A 25,315-nucleotide genomic window follows, 5' to 3' on the forward strand; every position below is an offset into this window, starting at 1 on the left:
CAACGCTAGAAGGCTAAATCTCAAAATGCACTCCCTCAAGGCACTCCTTAAAATGGAAAATATCAATATCTGTGCAGTGACTGAGACCTGGTTCAATGCTCCAGAGTGCACCCCTGCATTATCAGGCTATAACTCGTATCACACTTTTTGGCCATCTAACTTGAACCGGAACACCAAAGGTGGAGGTGTGTCCATGTTCATTAAGGGTATCCACACCTCCAGGCTAGTTGCTCAGCATAATGCATCCGAGGTTATCCAAGTGCAACTAACTCTGAGCAAAACTGCAATCCAGATTGTAGCTTGCTACAGATCCCCCACCATGCCCCAGGATTCCCACTTCTCTTTTCTTGATATACTGGAAAATATTAGGGTTCAACCAAACACCCTAGTAATGGGCGATTTCAACTGCCCCACCATTAACTGGGAAAACTACTCATGTACCAACTCCTTCACTCAACGCTTTCTGGAATTCATAAATTCCAATGCCCTGGATCAACTTATCCACACCCCCACCAGGGGCAACAGTATCCTAGACCAAGTCATTACTGACGTGAGTGACCGGTGTTACACACCTGAAGTCAACTCCTCATTGGTCAGATCCGACCATAAGCAAATCACCCTAGATATCCATATCCCACCCACACCCCATTAAGGAAACCACGGTAAAAAAATTTCTCCAAAGCCAACTTCATGCTTCTTAAGACAGAAGTGGCGAACTTCATGACACACATGCAGATGGACAATACAGTTCCGACTGCTGAATCCTACACAAACGCAGTCTATAAGCACATACATGAGTGCATGGATTGTGCTATCCCAAACAGAACCAAGACGCTGTCCTCCAAAAAAAGGAAGCCAAATTGGTGGCTGCCTGCCATAAACAAACTCTACAACAGGAGGAAGAAAATGTTGCAAAAGAGAGTAAAATCCCATGAGTGGAGAAGCTCCCTGGTCACCCTCAGTAAGAAGCTAAGGTCCCTTATAACATCCTCCAAAGCTAGCTATGAAAACAAAATCAACACTTAATCTACTGACAACTGCAATGCATTCTATAGTTGTCAGGAATTTCAATGGCAACACCCAGGTCTGCTCTGAGTTAAATCACAGTGGCACGAAAATTACAAAACCAACTGATATTGCCAACATCCTGGCAGATAGGGTTCAGTGCTAACTTTACCCCCCTCTCACCCCCTAAAGGGCCCATATCTATACAGGAAGAATGCAGAGTCCCTGTAATCACAATTATGCAGGTAAAAGCTGCACTTTCTAAAGCCAAAAACACAGCATCCACGGGACCGGACAACATCCCAGGCTGCGTTTTACATGAACTTCAGAACAAACTGGCTCCCCACCTAAGCACCATGTTCAATCATAGCCTCACATCAGGCTGTGTGCCCACTGATAGATGCACAGCAACAGCTGTTCTTCATGTTTCACTGTTGCAGTCATTAAATTTGGGTAATTTGCTGGCAGGTTGCCCTCAGTCGGCCTGATTAACTAAGTCTTGGGTCCTGCGTCTGTTGCTTTCCCTTCTTCCATGACGTCAGGGGTATAAAACATGCAGCCAATGCCATTACATCAGTCTTTCTTGCCGCGCGGTGCCCGAAGCAGAAGCAGTTCGCAAGTGCCGGTCGGCCGACTCCTGAAATTTTCATTTTTGAATTTCAGAACCGAAGTCTTCAACTAAAAGCTAAGTACCCCATTGTGGAAAGTTTTTCTTGCTCATTACCTATGTCAGTAAAAGTTAATTGCATTACTTGTGGGAAGCAAATACCTCATAAGGATTTTCATTTGTACTGTATGCCTTGCCCTAGGCCCTGACCACAACGTACCTTGCTGTTGGTTTTGTGCTAAATTTAATCAACTCACGATTAAACATCTGCATATTTTTGCTTCTAAATATTTTGGCTCAAGATTTAACTATCCAGAAATGTCGTCAGTTAGCAATCCGACTACTGGAATACCTAAAAAAATGCAAAGAAAGACAGAGACAGACCGTCGAGGTCCAAAACCGACTACGCTTCTCCTAAGCCAGTCGCGGTTCGCCGGTACTCAATGAGGTGCTTTTGCAGCTCCTGAGACCCACTACTTCTGATTCGCAGGCCTCTACTGAGACCCATTCAGTGTCCGGTATGCCGCAAAATACTTCAATTATGGAACCCGTGGATGTGTCTACATTAGATGGGTCCGGAGCCACTCTGCAGGCACCGGCTTCTGTGGGTGTTTTCAGGCCCTACAGATTTGTATATTAGACCAATGCCATTTTCAGAACTAAGGCCAAAATCTAAATCTATCTCTAAAAAAACGACGCCTGGGCCACATGTGCAGGCCGCTATACCTAAAAAACAAATGATCAAAATGGCTGAAGATTTAATTGCTCTGATCAGGGGTAGCCAACCCCCTCTTTCTAAGAGGTCTAGGCAAGACATAGAATCCTGTCCAGAAAATTCATAATCAATTTCTTCTGACACTTCCAATGAACCAGATTTGTCTATTCCTACTTATGAGGACTCTGATGCATAGGATTCCATTCCTTCTGCCTCTCCCCACTGAGGATTTTTCTTTTGGGGAAACTTTACGTGCTGTAAGGGAACATTTCCTCTGGGAAAGTCAGGATTTCTCTGAATCTAAAAATAGACTTAGGGATTTTCTTCTACTTCCTCAACATTGGCCTTTGGCTATACCTCCTGTTCTAGACATTGTTGATGATGTTTTTCAGAATCTAGTATGACTCCTGATTCTCTGCCTCTGGCACCTTGTAAGCCAGATAGATACTACAGGGTTCCTGACTCCCAGAAATTCCTTTTTAAAAACCCTACTGCTGACCCTGAAACCATTTCTCAGGGTCCTAAGGGCATTAAGGCTTCTACTGCTAAAAATCCTACCCCTTCTGATAGAGATTCCAGGGTGCTGGATAGATGGGGTAAGAAGATTTACATGTCTGCAACCTTGGCAATCAGGGCTTTAAACTGTCAATTTCATATGCTTAAATATCAACAGCATATTATGGGACTACTTAAACAGGAAATTATGTTAATCTCGGACTGTGTGGAAAATAAAGAATTGTAGGATTTATTGCATTCAGCTGAACAAGTTGGGAAACCTGCTTTGCAATGTGCTTTTAATTGCTTGGAGGCCTCTTGCAGGGCTGCTGTAACTGGATCTGTGCTAAGAAGGCATGCTTGGCTCAAAGAGCAAACTCTGACCATGTTAAAGCAAAATTGTTGGATGCTCCTTTACAACAGAACAGTCTCTTTGGTAATAAGGCTGAAGAAGTGTTAAAAAAGATGGAAGATAAAGCTAAATGTATGCAAACTGTGAAAGATTTCTTACAAGGCAACCTCCAAGATTTAGTAGGCACCGGTCCTTTCCAGTCCCCCCGAGAGCCGCTCAGGTCAAATCAAGACATTCCAAAGGCTCCAGGTTTCAGTCACAAGAAACTTTTAGAACAAAACAATGGGGTGCCTTCAGCTCCAAATCTGGAAGAAACAAGGCATCTCCCTATGGTAAACAGTCTCAATGACTTCTCTCTACAATCACTAAGCACTTACCTCTTAGCTGCCCCTTTGGGGGGAAAACTAGCACTTCATGCATGAAGCTGGCAACTTATTACCCAGGACAAATGGGTTTTAAATATAGTATCCCAGGGATACAGATTTCACTTCCACACATTGCCAATCCCAAACGGATGGCAGATCTGCCCCTAAATTAGTGGGCAGAGGCCCAGAAACACGTTATGTCCCTCATGAACATGGGGGCTATTCAACCAGTACCAGAAGAGGAAAAGGGACAAGGTTTCTATTCCAGACTTTTCCTGGTAGCCAGAAAAGACAAATCATGGCGTCCAATTCTGGACTTATCCACTCTAAACAAATTTCTGGACATTCCAAAATTCAAGATGCTGACTCTTCAACAGTTACTACCTATGCTAGGCAAAGATGCCTGGTTGGTAACTTTAGACTGAAGAGGCTTACCTGCATATCCCAATTAGGGAACAGGTTTGAGGGACTGGATGTATACCAGTTGTTTAATATTTGATTGGATTTGTCCTTTTGGGTACTAGAGAAGATGGCCTTATACCAGTGCTAGGCCCCATGCAGACCTCTACTACCCATTGGTCATATTTTCAGCCAACACTAAATGCAGTTCTCCTCACACTTGTCAGCTGACCATGAGCCCACTGTCTTATCTTGTAGGCAGTGTTTGGTGGGGCCCTTTTTATGCAGCCTAGGAAGGAGGAACTCAAAAGATCCAAGAGGCGCTTGTATCTGAAAAAAAGATAAGAGCAGTTGTATGTTCTTCATATTTCACTGTTGCAGTTATTACACTTCTGCCTGCAGGTAGCCCTCAGTCAGCCCGAATACCAGTGTCTTAGTATTTCTGCGTTGGATGCTGTTGCCTCTTCAATGACATCAGGTCGTCAAGGGTATAAAGCAGGCAACCGACGCCATTACATCAGTCTTTCTTGCCGAGAAGGAGCCCAAAGCAGAAGCAGTTCAAGTGCCGTTGGCCGCTACCTGAAATTTTTGTTTTTCGAGTTTCAAACCTGAAGTCTTCTAAATACCTCATTGGGGATCCTTTTTTCTTGCTCTAACCAATGTCAGAAAAAGTTAACAATCATTTTGCCTGTGGAAAGCAAATACCTCACAGAGATTTTCATTATTACTGAGTCACCAGTTTCGGCCCAGACCACGACATCCCTCACTATCGGTTTTGTGCCTTGTTTAACGCCCGAACCATTCGTCGTCGGGCTATTTTTATTAAATTCTTTTGCGCTCATTCTCCGTATTCCGAAATGGCTTTGATAAGCCATCTGACTACCGATCTTCTGAAAAAATGTAAAGATAAATATAGAGACAGACTGCATGTGTCCAAAATGGCCGACAACGCTTCCGTTAAGCCAGTTGCCAGTCAGGCGGTACTCAGTGAGGTGCCGTTGCAGCCCCTGATGCCCACTTCTACAGATTCACAGGCCTCTGCTGAGACCCATTCAGAGTCCGGTATGCTGTGCAATGCTTCTTCTACTATGGAACCTACGTATGTCTCTACCTTGGATGGTTCCGGAGCCAGCTTCTGAGGGTGTATTCCAACCTACTGATGATCGAATTAAACAGACAACTTCGTTTTTAGCTAAAACTACTGAGTTTCTCAGGCCCAGAGTACGCACTACGCCTAGAAAACAGATGACCAAAGTGCATGCTCAGCCTCCCATGCCACAAAAACAAATGCTTAGAATGGCTGAAGACCTTATTACCATAATTAGTGGAAGCCAGCCTTCCAGTGCTAAGAGAGAAAGAATTGAGTTTCATTCTGATCTACAGACCAGGAGTCCGATGACTCTGATCCTTCTGATTATCAGGACATGCCCTTAACCTATGAGGATTCAGATGCAGAGGAATCCATTCCCTCTGCCTCCCTTCCAGAGGATTTTTCTTTTGAGGAAATCTTGCATATTTTAAGAGAGCATTTCTGCTTGGGAATGCCAGGACTACCCTCAGTCCAAAATGAAACTCTGAGAATTTTTAGAGTTGCCTCAACACAGGCCTCTAGCTATACCCCCCCGTCCTGGATGTTGTAGATGATGTCTTTCATGGAATCCAGTCTTACTCCAGACACTTTACCCTTATCCTTCTCTTCCATTAAGATTCATGTCTCTGCCATCTCAGCTCTTTACAATACTGAGCCCACCTCTATTTTCTCACCCTCATCAAGCAGTTCCTGAGAGGGGCCAACAACTTAAGGCCATCTAGGAGAGCACCCACCCCCTGCCTGGGACCTTAACTTTGTACTGGAAAAGCTCACACTTCCCCCATTTCAGCCTGCTGCTTCAGCAGAGTTTAAATTCCTCTCTTGGAAAACAGCCTTTCTTTTAGCCATAACTTCAGCAAGAAGAGTGTCTGAGTTACAGGTACTAATGGCTGTGTAACCCTTCATTATTTTCCATGCTGACAGGGTTTCCCTCAGGACTAACCTGTACTTTATGCCTAAGATGGTGTCCAGTGTGGCTCTAAACCAATCCATCCATTTGACAACCTTCTTCCATAATCCTCAGAATAAAGGGGAAAGTATCCTGCACTCCTTGGATGTGCACAGACCGCTCAGGTTCTACCTTGACAGGACTAAACCTTTCAGAAAATCTGACCAGCTGCTAGTCAGCTTTGCTTCAGGGACAGAGCAAGGCCATTTCAAAGCAAACCATTTCCAAATGGATAGCACACTGCATCCATTTCTGCTACAAGGACCATGGAAAACCTACCCCACAGGGGATCAGACCACATTCCACTAGGGCTACTTCCACCTCTACAGCATTTCTCAGGGGATTCCCTACCAGGGACATTCTGGAAGCTGCAACCTAGAGTTCTGTACACACCTTCACCAAGCATGTCCACTTACCTATTTTTTTCTAAATCCAGAGCTGGATTTGCTACTGGAATCTTACAAGGCCTGTCAGCCAGCCCTAACACTTCTAGACTGCTTCCACCCTTCCTCAGCTTTGGAAATCAACCCAAGTGTGATGACTGCAACAGTGAAACATGAAGAACATAATACAGCTGTGTACACTTACCATAAATGTAGATGTTCAAGTGTATTCACTTTTGCAGTCCTGGTTTCCCTCCCGCCAGCCCCCCTAGATGTTCATCGTGTTACACTGCTGCAGTCATCACACTTGGGTTATCCTGCTGTCAGGCGGTCCCGCAGTCAGCCAGAGTTCCAAAGTCTTGGTCCGGCATCGGTTGCTGTTGCTTCTTCCCTGACGTCAGTGTGCCAGGGGTATATAAGAGGCATCCGACGCCATTTTCTTCAGTCTTTCTTGCCGCGCAGTGCCCAAAGCAGAAGCAGTTCGCAAGTGCCGGTCGGCCGACTCCTGAGATTTTCAAATCGAATTTCAGACCGAAGTCTTCAATAAAGCTAAGTACCCCATTGGGGAACCTTTTCTTGCCTCAGTCCGATGTCAGAAAAAGTTAACAATTGCATTTCTTGTGGGAAGCAAATACCTCATAAGGACTTTCATTCTTATAGTAATCCTTGCCTAGGCCCAGACCACGACATCACAGGTTGTCGGTTTTGTGCTAGGTTTAATAAACTAACTATTACACATCTGTTTGATTTCGCCTGACATTATTTTGGTAGGAAATTTAATTATACCATGCCGTCGGAGCAACCGACGACCGGACTGCATAAAAAACGCAAAGATAAGGACAGGCAGCCGAGACCTAAACCAGACTCAGAGGCCTCTGCTGGGCCAGTCGCCCATTCTCCGGTTTTCAGTGAGGCGCCTACGCAGACCCTGACTACCGCTGATTTAGAACCCCAGGCGGCATCCGATTCCCAAGCGGAGATTACTAGGCCTCCACAGCCTTTACCTTTAGGCCCTTCCGACTCCATGGCTGAAGGAGATTCCAGGGCAGTTGAAACACCTTCAGTTGCAGAAGGTGTCTTCAGACCGACTACACTCACTATTAAATCCTATGCAAAGCTGAAAACTCCTTTAAAAGCAAAGAAGACTGTACAGCAGTCTCCATTAGAAGGCCCCATGCCTAAGAAACAGATGCTTAAGATGGCTGAAGATTTAATTGCCCTAATCAGGGGTTCCCATCCCCCTCCTGATAAAAGGCCCAGACAGGAGGAGGATTACGCTTCCTCTGACCAGGTTTCAATTTCCTCAGATTCTTCTGAGGAACAGGAATACTCTTTTCCCCCTTATGAAGACTCTGATGCTGAAGAGTCTATTCCTTCAGCATCTTCCCCAGAAGACTACACTTTTGGGGAAACCATGAGGGAACATTTCCACTGGGAAGGCCAGGATTGCTCTGATTCTAAGAAAAGGCTCCAAGAGTTCCTTTTACTACCCCAGCACAGACCACTTGCTATTCCACCCGTGTTAGACATTGTGGATGATGATTATTCAGAATCTAGCCCTAAACCAGACTCACTAGGTACAACAAGGTACCCACAAATTACCACATAGGTGGTAATCCATTAAGTACGGAAGAGGTAATCGGGGACCTAGGGATCCAAGTTGACAGTAACCTCTTATTTGACACTCACATTGCCAAAGTGGTTAGGAAGACCTTCTATATTGCCCACCTTATCATGAAGGGATTCACATCTAGATCAAGAGAGGTCATTGTGCCCCTGTACTCTTCTCTTATCAGGCCAATGATTGAGTACAATGCCCCATTTGGGATGTATCTTACCCGACACCTGCAGCAGTTGGAAAGACCCCAAAAGTTCCTCACCAAGAGGATTAAAGGGTCTCAAACATATGTCATATGCTGCCCGGCTGAAGAAACTCCAGCTCTATTCAGTCGCATACCACCTACTCAGAGGTGATCTGTGCGTGACGTACAAGGCCATGTCCAATCCGGAATTAATGGACATGCTCCACCTCAGAAAATCCAAATCCATCAGAGCCACAAGAGCAAGTGACTTGAACCTCAACACAGAGATAAATAGGACGTGCTGGAGGGATAGATTAATAACCCGGAGGCTCCCTACACTCTGGAACAGAATCCCAGTCCATGTTAGGCAGAGCCCCTCACTAACCCTATTCAAGAGAAATCTTGATGAGTGGATGGGAGATTGTAGGTTTACCTCGGGGGGTCATCTCTGTGTCACTACTAGATAGAGGCACAGTAAACTAAACCCTAAATGGGCGTAGTATTCTCATCCTAAGGGGTGGTGAAAGCCACACACACTCTGGCTAGGCTTATAAATGCCCTAGGGCAGATAGCCTAGTACGAACCTATGAACTACCTCCTGCACCAGCCAAACCAGACAGATACTACAGAGTCCCTGACTCTCACAAATTCCTATATAAAAGCCCTGTTGCTGACCCAGAAACCATTTCCCAGGGTCCCAAAGGGATTAAGGCCTCTATTGCTAAAAATCCTGTACCCTCTGAAAGGGATTCTAGAGCACTAGACAGATGGGGAAAGAAAGTATATACCTCAGCTACTCTAGCTATGAGGGCCTTAAATTGCCAGTTTCACATGCTGAAATATCAGCAATATTTGATGTCTCAATTAAAACAAAAAATGATCACATATACAGAGCAGCCTGATTACAGGGAATTGCAAGATTTGTTGCATTCAGCTGAACAAGTGGGAAAACATACTTTGCAGTGTGGATTTGATTCATTGGAAGCATCTTGTAGAGCAGCAGTGACAGGGTCTGTCATATGTAGGCATGCTTGGTTAAAAGAACAAACTTTACCTGATCATGTTAAAGCAAAGTTATTGGATGCACCTTTACAGCAGGATGTTTTATTTGGTGTAAAAGCAGAAGAGGTTTTAAAGAAAATGGAGGATAAGGCAAAATCTATGCAGACGGTCAAGGATTTCTTTACAGGTTCAACCCCCTCGTTTCAGCAGAAATTGGCCAACCAAAAACTGGTCCTTTCCAGCTTCTGACAGACCACAGAGGGGCAAATACAGACGCCCAAGGGGCAGTCACAAGGCTCTTACAAGCCTCGACAATGGGATGCTACAATACAGAAAGGAGGAGAAGACAGGTCTCAAGCTATCAGAAGACAAACACAATGACTTACCCCTCGGACTGCCAAGCAAATCCCTCTTGGCAGCTCCCTTGGGAGGAAAATTAGCACTTTTTGCAGACAACTGGCACATCATCACAAAAGACAAATGGGTCCTAAATATTGTTTCTCAAGGATACAGATTCCACTTTCACACTTTACCAAGGATAAAAGGAATGCCAAACCTGCCACCAAATCAATGGGCAGAGGCTCAAAAACAAATTACAGCTCTCGTGGACATGAGAGCCATTCAACAGGTACCTACACAGGAGCAAGGACAAGGATTTTACTCAAGACTCTTTCTAGTTCCCTGAAAGGACAAAGCCTGGAGACCCATTCTGGACCTCTGAGTTCTAAACACATCTGCAAGTACCCAAATTCAAGATGCTAACACTACAGCAACTTCTTCCCATGCTGGGCAAGAAGGCTTGGCTAGTAACGTTGGATCTCAAGGAGGCATACCTGCATGTCCCTATCAGACAAAATTGCAGAAGATACCTCCGATTTATAGCAGGTTCAACCCATTACCAATTCTCTGCACTGCCCTTTGGCTTATCTACTGCGCCCAGGGTCTTCACAAAATGCCTGGCACCAGTAATTGCATACTGCAGACAAAGAGGAATCCAAATATATCCATACCTGGATGACTGCCTTATTCAAGCAGAAAGCAAGGACATTGTTTTAAAGCATCTGGTGTTTGTCAAAAACCTATTAAGTTGCCTAGGGTACACAGTAAACGAAAAGAAGTCAAAACTAGTGCCCTCACAAGACATAATATTCCTGGGTGCCAGCTTAAATACAACGGCCCAGATGGCTTATCGAACGCCAGACAAGCAAGGACAACTGACTCAGTACTTCAAAATGATGGCAACAAAGACCCAACTCCCTGCGAGAAAAATTCTGCAGGCCTTGGGATTCATGGCATCTTGCATTCTACTAATACCATATGCAAAACTGCATATGAGGAAATTACAATGGTACCTGAAAAGCGTATGGACTCAACACAGCCACAGCTTGGAAACAATAATACCACTCATTCCCTGCCTTCAGCAGGAATTTCTATGGTTGGCTCAGGCATGTCACCTCAACAAGGGTCAGCCTTTTACCTTACCCACAGCCGGGCAAACTATAACAACAGATGTATCGGATTATGCCTGGGGAGCACACATGGCAGGACAGTGTATTTAGGGCAAATGGTCTGCAGATCAAAGGCATCTACATGTCAATCAAAAAGAGATACTAGCTGTACAAAGTGCCCTAACAGTTTTCAAGGACCTCCTACATCCAGGACAACTCCTAATAAAGACGGACAACACCACAGTCGTGGTACATAAACAAGCAAGGGGGCACACATTCCTACCGCCTATGCAGGCAAGCAATGACCTTGTGGAACACAGCACTGACCTACCAAGTTCAACTACAAGCACAATTCCTGCCAGGAAAGAAAAACACATTGGCAGACGATCTAAGCAGAAACATCATAGATCCACACGAGTGGAAACTAGATCCACAAGTATTCGCAATGATCACTCAAACATGGGGGAGCCCAGACAGAACTGTTTGCCAGCCCCTAAAACTACCAACTTCGGAAATTTTGCACAAGGACATACCACACACTAGCTTGGAAAGTGGACGCCCTCTCATTCAGTTGGAAAACATTAACAGTGTATGCCTTTCCTCCACTTCCTCTTCTGGCAAAGGTGCTGCTGAAAGCCAGATTAGAGAGGCCACAAATGATACTCATTGCTCCAGACTGGCCACGCCAACACTGGTATCCAATACTAAGGAACATGGCTTAAGGCCCACCATGGATTTTACCTCAAGTTCCTCACCTGCTCACTCAGCAAAACAATCAGATTCTACACAGCCAGCTCAAGACTTTAAATCTGGCTGCAATGGCAAATTACCTAAGTAACCAGTCAACACTTTTCTGTAAAGCTGTTATGGATGTCATTCTGGAGGCCAGGAGGCCCAGCACCAGGAAAGCCTATTCAGACAAATGGAAAAGATTTTGTGCCTGGAACCAGGCTAAGGCCAAAATTTCCTTGTCCCAAATATTCCTCAGATTCTACAATATTTAACTGAGATGTTGCACAAAGGACTTTCTTTTTCATCTATCAAGATCCATGCCTCCGCTATTTCAGCTCAATACAACACGGATCCTCCTATATTTTCGCATCCATTACTGTCTGTACTTCAGAGGGGCTAAGAACATAAGACCGCCCCGGAGAGCACCAACACCAACATGGGATCTTAACTTTGTTCTGGAAAAACTTACACTACCGCCCTTTGAACCAGCTTTTACAGCTGATTTACAGTTTCTATCATGGAAAACTGCCCTGCTGCTAGCAATAACTTCAGCACAAAGAGTCTCAGAGCTACAGGCCCTAATGGCAGTGGAGCCTTTCATCATTTTTCATCAAGACAGAGTCGCCATTTAACTAACCCTTCCTTTATGCCAAAGGTGGTATCCAGTGTGGCCCTAAACCAAACCATTCATTTTCCCACCTTTTATCCAAACCCCCAGAACAAAGGGGAAAGGCTCCTACACTCTTTGGTCATTCACAGGCAGTTACGTTACTACTTGGATAAAACTAAGGCTTTCAGAAAATCTGACCAGCTCTTTGTATCCTGTGCTGCAGGATCACAAGGAAAAGCTATGTCAAAACAGACCATTCCAAAATGGATAGGACATTGTATCCGTTTCTGCTACACACACCATGGGAAACCTCTACCTGGTAACATTAGGTCCCATTCCACCAGGGCTACAGCAACATCAACAGCCTTTCTCAGAGGGGTACCAACCAAGGATATTTTGGAGGCTGCAACTTGGAGTTCAGTGCACACCTTCACCAAGCACCATCACTTACCTCTAAACTCTAAAACCAGAGCTGGCTTTGCCACTGCACTTCTGCAGGGCCTACTAGCTTCTCCAAACCCTGTTTAGTTCCACCGCCCATCCTTAGCTTTGGGATTCAACCCAAGTGTGATGACTGCAGCAGTGTAACATGATGAACATAGTACAGTTTTGTACCTACCATAAATGTAGATGTTCAAGTGTTCACACTGCTGCAGTCCAGGTTACTCTCCCTCCATCCCCTCTGACCTAGCTTAACTTTTCTATACCTTTCTATCCTGTACAACCTTTGTGGTGTATTTGCTTGTAACTGAAGGTATTCCTTTTATTTCCTTTATATGTTTTATTAGCAATATGTATTGCCTACCTACTTGGGGGCACCTGACATCTGGGGCAAGAAAAACTGAAGAAAATGGCGTCAGATGCCTCTTATATACCCCTGGCGCACTGACGTCAGGGAAGAAGCGACAGCAACCGATGACAGACCAAGACTTTGGAACTCTGGCCAACTGCGGGACCGCCTGACAGCAGGATAACCCAAATGGGATGACTGCAGCAGTGTGAACACTCTACATTTATGGTAGGTACAAAACTGTACTTTTTCTCTCTCTTTTCTACCTCTCCTCTCTAATTACTTTTTACTGGTGGTGTTCCCCACCATATACTAGCTTCCTATTTGGGGGGCTCCTGACATTTGAGGCAAGAAAAACTGATGTAATGGTGTTGGCTGCCTGTTCTATACCCCTGATGACTTGATGTCATGGAAGAAGTGACAGCATCCGATGCAGAAATCCTAAGATTCTGGTATTCGGGCCGACTGAGGGCTACCTGCAGGCAGATAACCCAAGTGTGATGATTGCAATAGTGAATACAGTTGAACATCTACATTTATGGTAAGTGTACACAACTGCACTTTTTCTCCTTTATACAGCTCCCCCAAGATAAGTTACAGCCCTTTAAAAAAATTTAGAATTGCAAAGCCTTATTTGAAGTACCTTATGGACACCCCCTTCTCTTTTCCCCTGGGCCACTTGCTTTCATCTTGAAGATGCTACTTTTGCAACCTACCTGCCTCTGGATTCTTCTTCGAAGAAGAATAACTTTTCTGTACAAAAATCCCATGGCAGACCCTTCTGTGTTTTCTGTGGCTATGGACAAACCTTCTAAACTACTGCTGCTAATGCCTTTCACTCAGATAAAGGTAGCAGAGCAATGGATAGACTGGGAAAGAAGGTGTATACCTTTTCCCACTGTTATCTTTCACAGCTCTGAATTCTCAGAACCAAATTACTATTTACTGTTTATTCTGGGAAATTTAAACCAAGCTTTGGCTTCTATGGAAGGGTCAGGCAGTAAGCTACAGGCCATATCCATGGTGGCCCAGGCCTTGGAGATGGCTAGGCATGTCATCAAATGCAACTGTGACACAGTGGAGTCTTCCCCAGAGCAGCTGCTACTGGTTCTGTTATTAGATAGTATGCATGACTACACACTCAGTCACTTCTTGAGGGCAGTAAAGCCAAGCTACTAAATTTGAATAGAGATCTTGTATTTGGCCCTTATGCAATTAGCTTGTTTAAAAACTTACATGAACAAGGGAAAATATTGAAGGATTGCAAACAAATTTTTCTTTCTTTGGTTCCCAGGTACCAAAGAAACTACCCTGCAAAGCCCACATCCTTTCCTCACAGGGAATCTAGACTTCCTCATAAGGCCAAAAATGCACCTAGAAATAGATTCCAAAACAAACCAGACAGGGACTCAAAATATGGCAGGCCTAACTACCCTTCTTTCACTTCCTCCCCCCTTGGTCCCTCTCCCCCTGTCCATAAGACTTACCTTATCTGTGGAAAATTGGTAGATCATTACCATAGGTAGGTACTAGGTATCGGCCCTAGGACCTATGTAAGCCTAGCCAACAAGGTTCCCTGGCTTTCACCACCTATGAATGCTATTAATCTGCCCCCGGTCTATCAGGGCCACCAATGTGATTCCCGAGGTGAATTTCTTATTGCCCATCCACTCAAAGATTTTTCTTGGAGTCCTAGTGACCAACTCTGCTTGACATAGGTAGTTTGTTCCAGGGTATGAGAAGTCTTTGGGACAGGAATATTTTCCTCCAGCATGTTCTGTTAATTGTGGTGACAAGGTTTGGGTCTCTAGAGCCTGTGGCTCTGAGGGATTGGGATTTCTTTAGGTGTAGCATGTCCAGCAGCTCAGGGTTTGATATAGCTCTGTATGTTAGGTAGAGGTAACCTCGGAGTAGGCGATATGCAACGGACCACAGACAAATGAATCTTTTTCATTATTCCAGATGGTTGCAAAATGACTTGGAAACAAGTTTCTCCATTAAAGGGCAACCCTGCTCTCCACCTCACAATCACAGTTATTTTTCCCATCAAGCCTTACTTGACCAAGGCATAATAGAACCTGTGCCACAGCAGTAAGTGGCAAAAAGGGTTGTATTCCACTCTTTACCTTGCTCCAAGAAAAGCAGGAGACTGAAGATCTGTACTGGATCTGTCTATTCACAACACTTTCCTCACAATTTCCTCATTCAAGATGCCGCTTTGTCAAACTCTTCAGCCCTTCATTCTTCTGCAGCCTTTCTGGTGTTCTTGGAGATAAGGACTTCTACCTTCACATTCCATTCCATTCTACTTTCAGAAATTTCTGAGGTTTTTGCTTGACCATCATACTTTCAGTTCTCTGCTTTACTTTTTGGACTGTATACAGCCCCTGAGGTCTTCACAAAGTACTTGGCTCTTGTTATAACCTTCTGCATGACTCAAGGGAATTTAGGTATTCCCATAATTAGATGACCTGTTAATACAAACTCCTTCTCCACAGAATCTTTTATTGCAACACAACTTCACCGCATCCCTCCTCCAGCATCTGGTGTTCATGATCACCTTCAGGAAATCCTTACTGGATCCAACCCAAGACCTGCTCTTGGGCTGCAGACTAGACACCAGACTCATGCAGGCTTTCCTACCTCTAGACAAGGTGCAGAGTCTGCAGTTGCTTCCAGTCCCTTTTAGTCTTCTACCCTTTCAGACTTGCACTGCAAGAGAAATTGTTAGAGCACTGGGTGGGATTCATGGCTTAAAACCATACCCATGGTCCCCTTTGCCAGACTTCATATGAGAAAGGTCCACTGGTACCGGAGCATTCTGATCCTCTGGGCACTCTAATTCCTTTTCTCTTGTGCTTAAAGAAAGGAAAATCCAATGGTGGATATCACAGGTAAATCTCAATTCAGGGATGCCCTTCAAAGTGTAGACACTGCAACAGAAGTTGCACAGATATACTTCAGATACTGTATGATGGGGGGCATGGATGATCCCTCTGAGAGTTCAGGATCAATGGCAACTGAATCTAAGATTAGAGCATATCAATCTAAAGGAAATGCAGTTGCTAATTCAGGTCCTGCAGATTTTCTCCCAGTGGTGTGCCCCAGGCCCACTCAATTTTCACAGACAATACCACAGTCATGTGGCACAAAAACTAGCAGGGAGGAACCAGATCTTATCAACTAACATGTCTCTATAGGCTATTTAAATCTCTTCACTGGACAATATCCTGGCAAATTTTCTAAGCAGATTAAAGACGGTCACAAATAAGTGCTGAACAGGAAGGTAGTCTTGACATAGTCCACAAGTGGGGAATACCACAGATAGACTTATTTGCCTCCATACACAGCAAATAACTTCTCTTTTGTTTCAGGACTGATTGTCCTCAGGTATAGAGAATGGATGGCCATGTCTTTTCATTGGAAAGGGAGGTTCCACTGTGCCTTCCCTCCACTTCCATGATAAATCTTCTTGATAAAGATCCAGAGAGACGAACCAAAGATCTTACTGGTGACTTCATTTTGGCTAAAGTAGCATTGGTCCCCGCCTTTTCTGCCACCTAGCCAGGGGTCATCACCACAACTTGCCTCACACAGTGGATTTGCTCACACAACACAAGGGTTCATTTCTTCATCCCAGCCTGAGATCTCTGAGCCTGACACTGCGGATGGTTAGGATTCTGATCCCTTTCAGATGCTGCTTTTCTGAGGATGTGCTACATGTTCTGCAAGAGACAAGGAAACATACTACCCTGGAAATATTGCATATAAAAATGGAAAATACTTATAATTTGGTATCGTGTTCATAAACAGGACCATGAAGAATCAGGTGTCCCCACTGTTCTCTCTTTGTGAGCTATTAAAAGCTGGTCTGGCGTATTCCTCAGTCAAGATGAACCTCACAACCATTTCTGCTTGATTACCACTTGACTCTCCTATTCTCTCTATTTTAAAGGTAAAACTGTTTCTAAAAGGTGTACTTCACCTAAAACCACCCAGGGAAGCAATTTGCCTTCTTTAGACCTCAAATATGTTCTTGAAAAACTAAATCTTCCCCTTTTTGAACCAGCAGCCTCTGCTTCTCTCAATTTCTGTACATTGAAAACTATGCTTACTAGTAGCCCTTACCTCAGTGAGACAAGTCTGTAAGCTCCAGGCCTGATGGCGTCTCCTCCCTTCCTTATTTTCCTTAAGCACAGAATGTCTGTGATGGCCAACCTTCCTTTATCCCTAAAGTGCTCAATGAACTGTCCCTCAATCAAACTGTCAATCTCCCTACTTTGTTTCATAACCCACAAATAAAGAAGAAAGAATCCTGCTGTCATTGGATGTGCACACACAGCTTTGTTTTTACTTGAACAAAGCAGTCAATCAGCAAGACTGACCAGCTGTTTGAATAAAAATACTGGCAAGCAGAGTTTCACATGCACAAATCACTCAGTGGTGATAAACCAAAGGTGTATTTAATGATAAAAATCCACAAGAAAAGCAAAACGTGAGTGCTTTCGTTAAACAAGTGTTAACGTCATCAGACACCATTAAAATGCAAGACAACCATTTGTATACATATAAAAACACTCTGGGTAAGCAAAGCGAGGCAGCTAGCTAAGCATTTATATGTATATAAGTGGTTGTCTTACATTTTAATGGTGTCTGATGAAGTTAACACCTGTTTAACGAAAGCTCTCACGTTTCATTTGTTTTTCGTATGGATTTTTATCATTAAATACACCTTTGGTTGTTCACCACCTGAGTGATTTGTGCCTGTGAAACTCTGCTTGCCAGCATATTTATTCATTTAGTTTGTTTTGCTGTTTTTGGCCATCTGTTTGTTTCCTCCAAGAAGTCAAGATAGGTGATCCAGTTTCCAAACTATTGCTAAATGGACTTCTCAATCTCCTTTTGTTACACTCACCATGGCAAATCTTTGCCTTCACCAGTGAAAACACATTCTGCCAGAGCAGTGGCCTCGTCTCAAGCCTACTGTTAAGATAGACTTGAAAGCTATCCTAGAAGCAAGTACTTGGTCTTCGATGCATACTTTTACCAAATATTATAGGGTTGATGCTTTTTCTAAATCCAGAGTTACCTTCACAAGACCAGTTCTCTCTGGGCTGGATGACAGCTTTCCTATGTATACCTCATCCAGCCACCCTTTACACTACTGAAGTTTTGGGAATTGTCCAGCACATTGGAGTACTGCATCAGTGATCTAAGGAAGGACATGTTACAATTGTGTCACAACTTACCATAACAGTAGCTGTCCTACTAATCACTGTTGCAGTATTTCTTCCCACCCTGCCTACCCCTTTTTTTCTTCCTATCTTACCTCTTTTCGTAGACCAAGGGGTAACAATTTTCTGCCTTTTCTTCTCCTAGCTAATTATTTAGTCCCACCCACCCCCCACCGGTGTCTACAGGCATCCTAGCTTGGAGATGGTGTGAAGTTTTTTTCTCATACATCTGTTTATGTACCCTTATGCCCCTGAACTTAGGTCATACATTGGACGTATGACAAGGGTTTGGTACACCACCCAGGCGTCCAGGTTATTTGGCAAGATAACCAAACGTTTATATACTGCAACAGTGGTCAGTAAGACATCTATGGTTGTGTTAAATTGTTAGACAACTGTACTTTAAAGCACTGGGGAGCCTTTAGTGGCTGGTAAATCCCTTCCAAGCATGACTCATAGGATTGTCTTTGTTGTGGTAGAGGGGAGAGTTAACATGCTTCAGTGCTGGTAATTCCTGCCTGCAAAGAGGGCACAGATGGTGATGTCCCTTATGGATGAGGATGCTATGGATCATCCATGCTGAGTTCCTTCTGCATCTTTTAGGCTTAGTATTGGCCATGATCTTAGAATCATTTACATGCCTGAAGATGGAAAGGTTGCAGTGGATAAGGCTGTGTCATACCTTTGTCACCAGACTTTGGAATGGTTTTCAGTCCTCAGAGGTCTCCTTCTGGGTTTTCCCTTCTTTCATCAGAACTCATTTCAGATCTTAATGTTGTGTGCTTCTCTAATGGGGTGCGGTGCTTGTCTTGACTCCTGTGTAGTCCAGGGAAATGTCTTGCTCGTGAACGATGAGTTCCACGTCATCCAGTTTTTGAGCTACTGGCATTGCTTCTTGTCCCCAAAACATTGGAGAAGGAGTACAGATTAGACTTGTATTTTATAGTATGCCAGCCACTTCATGTTGTGGCATATCAACAAATAGGATGACAAACCATTATGACCTGTGTGCAGAGAGGTGATGCGTGTCTGGTACTGAGCACAAAAGTGGGTATAACTCTAACAGAAGGTCCATATCCTGAGACATATGAATGTGCTGGCTAGCTGCCTGAGCCATGGTTCCAGTTCCTCTCGTGTGGTTGACATGAGAGTCTTGCGTGGTCAGTTTGGAAATGGGGTTGCTGTGCGTAACTTGACTTTTTACCTTTTGTTCATTTTAGCAGTGCAAGGGAAAAGGTAACAGTGGAGGCATTCTTTCACCTATGACAGAGAAGTTTCCTGCATGCTTTACTTCTGATTTTGTGCCTCATTGCAGAACTTGGAAGAAAATATAAAAAAAAAATCATATTTTTTTTTTACTCCTGAAGATCCAAGCCCAGTGACTCCTCTGCCTGTACCCAGCTCAGCCATTCATCTTGCATTAGCAAGCGACTGGTATCCTGGAGCTAGGTGAGAGCCTTACAGCCCATTTGTTCCTACCCAGTATGCAGGAGATGCACATACACAATTTCACTGGAGGCAAAACACTCACATACAGTCAAGGTTGTGAAAGACACACGCACTATGTCAACCACACAGTGTTCATGAGGCACATGCACCATCTTTTGCTGAGGCACTAAAAAGCATTCTTCCAAATCTCAAAGACCTGTTAAGCCTATAAATGGGAACACCTACCCTTGGCAATTTCTAAAGCACTCTCCAAATGCAGTGCCAAAACACCACTTGTATGCCTACACCCAGTGAAGACCAAAGAGCAAAGGCCATATGGCAAGCAAACCATTACCCAGGGCTCTTGTTGTAGGGAACTCCACTATATGACACACACACACACATCCCACTCACCAAACTGAACAAGTACAAGATAATGGTTAGTTGCTTATCTGGAAACATGATCTGTTAAGTTATGAACACACTCAGTTTGGTACATCACAGGTACCGGTATGATTCTGTCACTCCATGTGGGCATTAATGAACTGAGAAGTACCTCCCTGGTCTACATGGTGTGACATTATTGATTTCCCTGAATATGTGTCTCAGGCAGGTATGTGCCTTGCATTGAGCAGCATTCTACTTTCACCAAGAATGATGCCACAGTGCAAACAAAAGATTGACTTCAATAATTGGCTTAGTTTTTTGTGTCTTTCCAGGGGAATTCAGTATTGCTCAGCAAGGGAGGACGTGGTTAACAAGCCACGTTGCTTTGCAAAGGATGGTCTGCACTTGTCCTCTCAGGCTTCCAAATACGGGCTAAAATTTTATCCACTCCTCTTAGAGCCTTTGTAGGCAATTCTAAATTGATAAATATACCGACATAGCAAATAAATCCCAAAGAAATCTAAAGATGTTACTGCTCAGTGGTAGGAGCCTAACAAGAAGCTCCACAGCCTCCAACCTCTCCTCACTCTGGGGAATGTAGACATCTTTGCAGTTACCAAGACATGGTTTAAGTCTGCAGATAGTACTCCAGCAGTGCAAGGCTTCAGTGCCTTCAACACTTTAGACCATCAGCTGCACAGATAGGGACAAAAGGTGAAGGAGTCTCTCTCTACCCTAGCAACAAACATTACCTGTTGGATGGTTATACATGAAGATGCCCTGGAGTTTATCCACATTAAAATCACCATAGCCTAAGTCCCATACCTTATCCTAGCAAGATATGGGTCACCCTCTGTCCCAAGCATCCAATAGCTCGTACCTAGACCTAATGGAAATAATCGCCATTAAACCAAATAAATACCTTATTCATGGGAGACTTTAACTTTCTCTCTATAGATTATACCCTTGACCAGATAGTGAGCACACCCACCAGAGGTTCAAACATACTGGACCTGGTGCTCACCAATATGGGAAAGTGCTGCAACCCTCCCAGGTGAATGTCCTCACTGGTGAGGTCTGATCACAAAACTGTCTCATCTCTGTAATCCCAGAAACCTTTTTAACAGTTAGGAACTATTCCAAAGCCAGTTACATCCTGTTAAGAAGTAGTTTGTCAAAATTCATTGCCCCTCCTAACACTGAGTTCACAGCAGTATATGCAGAATTGTTCATGGAGACCCAGTACAACCATGTAAATGGCTGCATCTACTAGAATTAAGCCCAAAACAAACTCTAAAGGTAAACCACAGTGGTGGAATCCTAACCTTAATAGGGTATATAACAAAAGGAAAAATTCATGGCTAAAATCAGGAAGAACAATTCCCATAATAAAAGCTCGCTAATTAAATTCAACAGGAAACTAAGAGGAGTAATGTAAATCCAACAAGGTCAGTATAGTCTCACAGGCTATAGACAACCACAAGGTCTTCTACAGGTATGTCAGTAACTTCAAAGGCAGCACACAACTTTGTGCCAAACTTTGGTGCCACCTTCACTGAGCAGAGCAGCATAGCTAATCTGCTGCCTGACAAATTCAGCTGAAACTTCACCCCCACTCCCCCTAGGAAATGCCTACTAGCATAACCCCCTCCCTCCAAGTGTTAGCAGGCAGCAGATCCTGTTGGTGTTTGCTAAAGCCAAAAACACAGCCTCAGTGGGCACCAACAGTTTCCGAGGATGACTCCTAAATAGCTTGAAACATGCTCTAACAGGACAACTTGAGCCGCTTTTCAACTGTAATCACAAAACATGCTTTGTACTGTGAGAATGTAGGACTGCAATGGTAATTCACTTCATAAGGTTTGGACCATCAGTTGGCCCTAGAAAATGCAGATCCATTAGCCTGACAAGTGTGATATGTAAAGCCATAGAGTGAATTATCTCAGGAAATGATCAAAGACCTAGGCAACCTTTAGACACTGGACCCAACCCAGTTTGGCTTTGTCAAAGGGAAAGTCATGTCTACTAAACCTAGTGGACTTTATGACCAGGCCACTAAGGAGATGGATGAGGTAAAACTGTGCATACCCACCTACATGGGCATGTCTAAGGTGCTTATTACAATAACCCTGTTGGGTATAATTGATAAACTCATCAAACTAGGCATAAACCCCTACATAACTCACTAGATTGCCAGCTGGCTGCCAGACAGGATTGAGGGAGTCAGGATTATCAAGACTACTTCCACTAAGAGATCAGTCAGTAATGGGAAACCTCAGGGATCTGTATTGGGACCACTCCTATTTGACATTTACTTTTCCAAAGTAAAGGCTAATGCTAGGTTTCTTCTGTTGACCATGTTCACACACGACTGAAAATTGGGAGCTATCATTGACCCCCCCCACACACACACACACACACACACACACACAACACAAACCTTGTATGTTTGGGTCTAACACAGACAAATGACTGGTGCCAATGTCATGAATTAAAACTCATTGCCAAGAATTGCATTATAGACTTTGGGAAAATGGCCTCCCACTCTAATTACTTCGTCATACACCTAAGAGTTGACAGGTAGTCAGGGATCTGGGAACATATGTCGACAGTAATCTGGCCTTTGACCAGCATGTAGCCAAAACAGTAAGAAAAAATTCATTCTGTCTCTCAGCTCATAAGTAAGGAAATTGCATCCAGGTCAAAGGAAGTCAGTGTCACTTTATTCAGACTTTATTAGACCTTTGGCATGCACCTGACCAGACATGTGCAACAGCTGGGACCTCCACAAAGGTTCCTTACCAGGAGAATCCGTGGTAAAAACACATTGTCCTTTGCAGATCACCTTAATGCCCTACTTCTATACTCTTGTGTAGTATAGGTTACTGAGAGGCAGAATAATCTATGTCAGGCATACAAGGCATCCTTGGTTCCAACTCCAATGCATCTTTTGCACATCTTCAAAATGAACAGCAACAGAACCACTAAATCCACATATTTAAGTTTTGCTTGCAAAATAAATAGGACAAGTTGGAGAGAGAGATGCGTCTCAGAAGGTCTCCATGCTTTGGAACAGCCTTCCCACCCATATGAAGCAAGATCCATCGCTAAACCTATTTAAGCATCAGCTTGACCAAAGGTTGGGAAATCAGAAATTCTTTTCAGGTCTGGTCCCATGTCTCTGATAGAGGCAGGTAGTAACTATGCCCAAATTAATGGGACCCCCACATAACCTTTAGAAACTTTCCTAATTGACAATACCCCTTCCTACTAAATGCCCATGATACATAAGGGCAGAACTGAGTTGGGTTGCGCATCTAGACTTATAAAGGCCCCGGTGAGCCATTTGCCTAGGATTCACTTACAAACACTAAAAATGACAAGGTTTTCTCTGCACTAATGCGTTAGTTAATTTTAAACTCTCAAATGGCTGTTATGGGAACTGCCATATTGGAGCAGTATCATTTTCCTTCCAAGATACCACTTGGGCTGCTGTAATGTGACAAATCTCAGACAGCAGGATGAAGTACTAATGATGTGAGTAACTGGCTTTTTGGATGGTCTTCATAGTAGTATCTGTGTGTGTTTTTTTTTTTTTTTTAACTCTGATTTGTGCTTGCTGTAAGCCTGTAAAAGCCCTTCTTATTTCGCATACATTTTTTTATTACACGAGTTATGAAAAGGCGTGTTTTTTTTAAGTGTCCTTATCTTCAGGGTTTAGAAAACATATTTGCCAGTGGCTGACGGTTCTTTTCATAAGTCTAGTTAGACTAATCACACCTTTCTGTAGTTTTTCATAACTGTACTTCATTTTGCAATTAAGCAAGTAAAAGCAAGAATGAGGCAAATTCCTTTCTAAAAGAAAATGAGATCTGAATAGGATGTGAGACCTTAATGTGTCAAACAAGTACAGTGAGAAAAATCTAGACATACGGAAGAGGTTTTGGGCACCATCACTTACAGGTGATGCTGTTTATGAACATATCCTCACATTTGGAAACATATTTCAGAGTTAACATTTCCTTCTAGGTTATGACCTGGTAATCTGTTTTGTAAGTGCGTATATTCTTTATTCAAGATTGAAGAATTTGCTCGAGTGCTTGCTGTATCTAGTTAAATAAACAATCTTTGTGTTTAGATGTTCATGTGAACTGCATTTTTTTTGTTTCTGTGATTATTAGTTTGTTCAGAAAAGAGTCCAGTAAAAGGCTATACATAGCAATATGTTGAATTATAGTTTTAATGGCCGTTAATCCATCAGCACAAAAATTACATGGAAAAATTGAAAGTGGACTTTGGAAATTATTCTGACATTAAAGTTTTATGAGTAAGTAAGCCGAAAAAAAGTAAAACGCGTGTGTGTGTGATGCTGATATATTGCATACAGTAAAAAACATGACCAAGAATTGCATTTTAAGTGGGTATGCTTATGCAGTTACATGAAATGACAGACAATAGCATTTTTAAAGATGCCTTGTATGGTACAGAAAGTACAGCTGTAGCTGATTGCTGCAGATTCAACCTTTTACACCAATGTACATGTATGTGTATTTCTGCAGGTACATGTATTGGACTGACTGGGGTGAAAATCCGAAGATAGAGCGTGCTAACTTAGATGGTTCTGACAGGATAGTCCTCATCAACAGCTCATTGGGTTGGCCAAATGGATTGGCATTAGATATAGCAGAAGGAACACTATACTGGGGTGATGCCAAAACAGACAAAATTGAGGTGAGCTTTACTACTTTTGCATGCATTTTCTTTAGAACTTGCATTTTACTCTGTTATTTTACTGGGATGTGTGGTCTAAATGCATTTTTTATCCACATGCTATTTCATAGTTTTTGTTACAGTAAAGAATCATGTTTGCCATTATTTATATATGTCACTTCAAAGAAAAATTTCTGTGTGTAATAATGACAGTCTTTAATTCATGTGATAATTGCCCAGAAGAGTTTTGTGTATAATTGCAGAAAGTTGTTCTGTGATTGCAGATGGAAGACTCGTCACTCTAGGTTCACTGTACCTTTTTAAAACACCTTTATTGAATTATCACTTACGACATGGGCAATCTTATATTTATATAAAAGTGAGTAAACCATATTAACAAGTTCACATATACAAACCTTATATATTACGTCTTCTATATAATATCATCAATCCAACATTACATCATTTGTTTAGCTCCTGCCTTCTCTTAAACCTCATTCCTCCAAAACATTTTTGTGCATGTATTGCTGCAACAATTTCCATTTTGTTTTCTATGTAATTTGCTCCTACCCTTTTCTAAAAATCCCACTTCCTGTTCTTTTATCTCTGTTACAGTATTCACTTCAAGTACTGTTGGTTTAGATTTTGTTATCTCCATTTTCTAGTTCTTGTTTTTTTGGAAGCCACCAGAATAAAACTTAATGCCTTACTTATGTGTAAGGAGTTCAGATCCTGTAATCCAGCTCAAAAAAAAAAATTATTTCCTTAGTTACAATCATTTGCTCTCCCAGTATCCCTGAAAAAGTACTCTG

General features: G+C 43.1%; 1 protein-coding gene across 1 annotated transcript in view; it reads left to right on the forward strand.

Annotated features, from left to right (window-relative positions):
* LRP5 (LDL receptor related protein 5) overlaps positions 1-25,315 on the forward strand; it is a 1,224,287-nt gene that overhangs the window by 437,927 nt on the left and 761,045 nt on the right. Inside the window, exon 6 of the mRNA XM_044065976.1 lies at positions 24,353-24,524. Coding sequence (XP_043921911.1) covers positions 24,353-24,524 — 172 coding nt within the window. The remainder of the gene's footprint in view (positions 1-24,352; positions 24,525-25,315) is intronic.

The sequence above is a fragment of the Protopterus annectens genome, chromosome 3.part0 (assembly GCF_019279795.1).
Source record: "Protopterus annectens isolate FY-2018-M chromosome 3.part0, PAN1.0, whole genome shotgun sequence".
Lineage (NCBI taxonomy): Eukaryota > Metazoa > Chordata > Ceratodontiformes > Protopteridae > Protopterus > Protopterus annectens.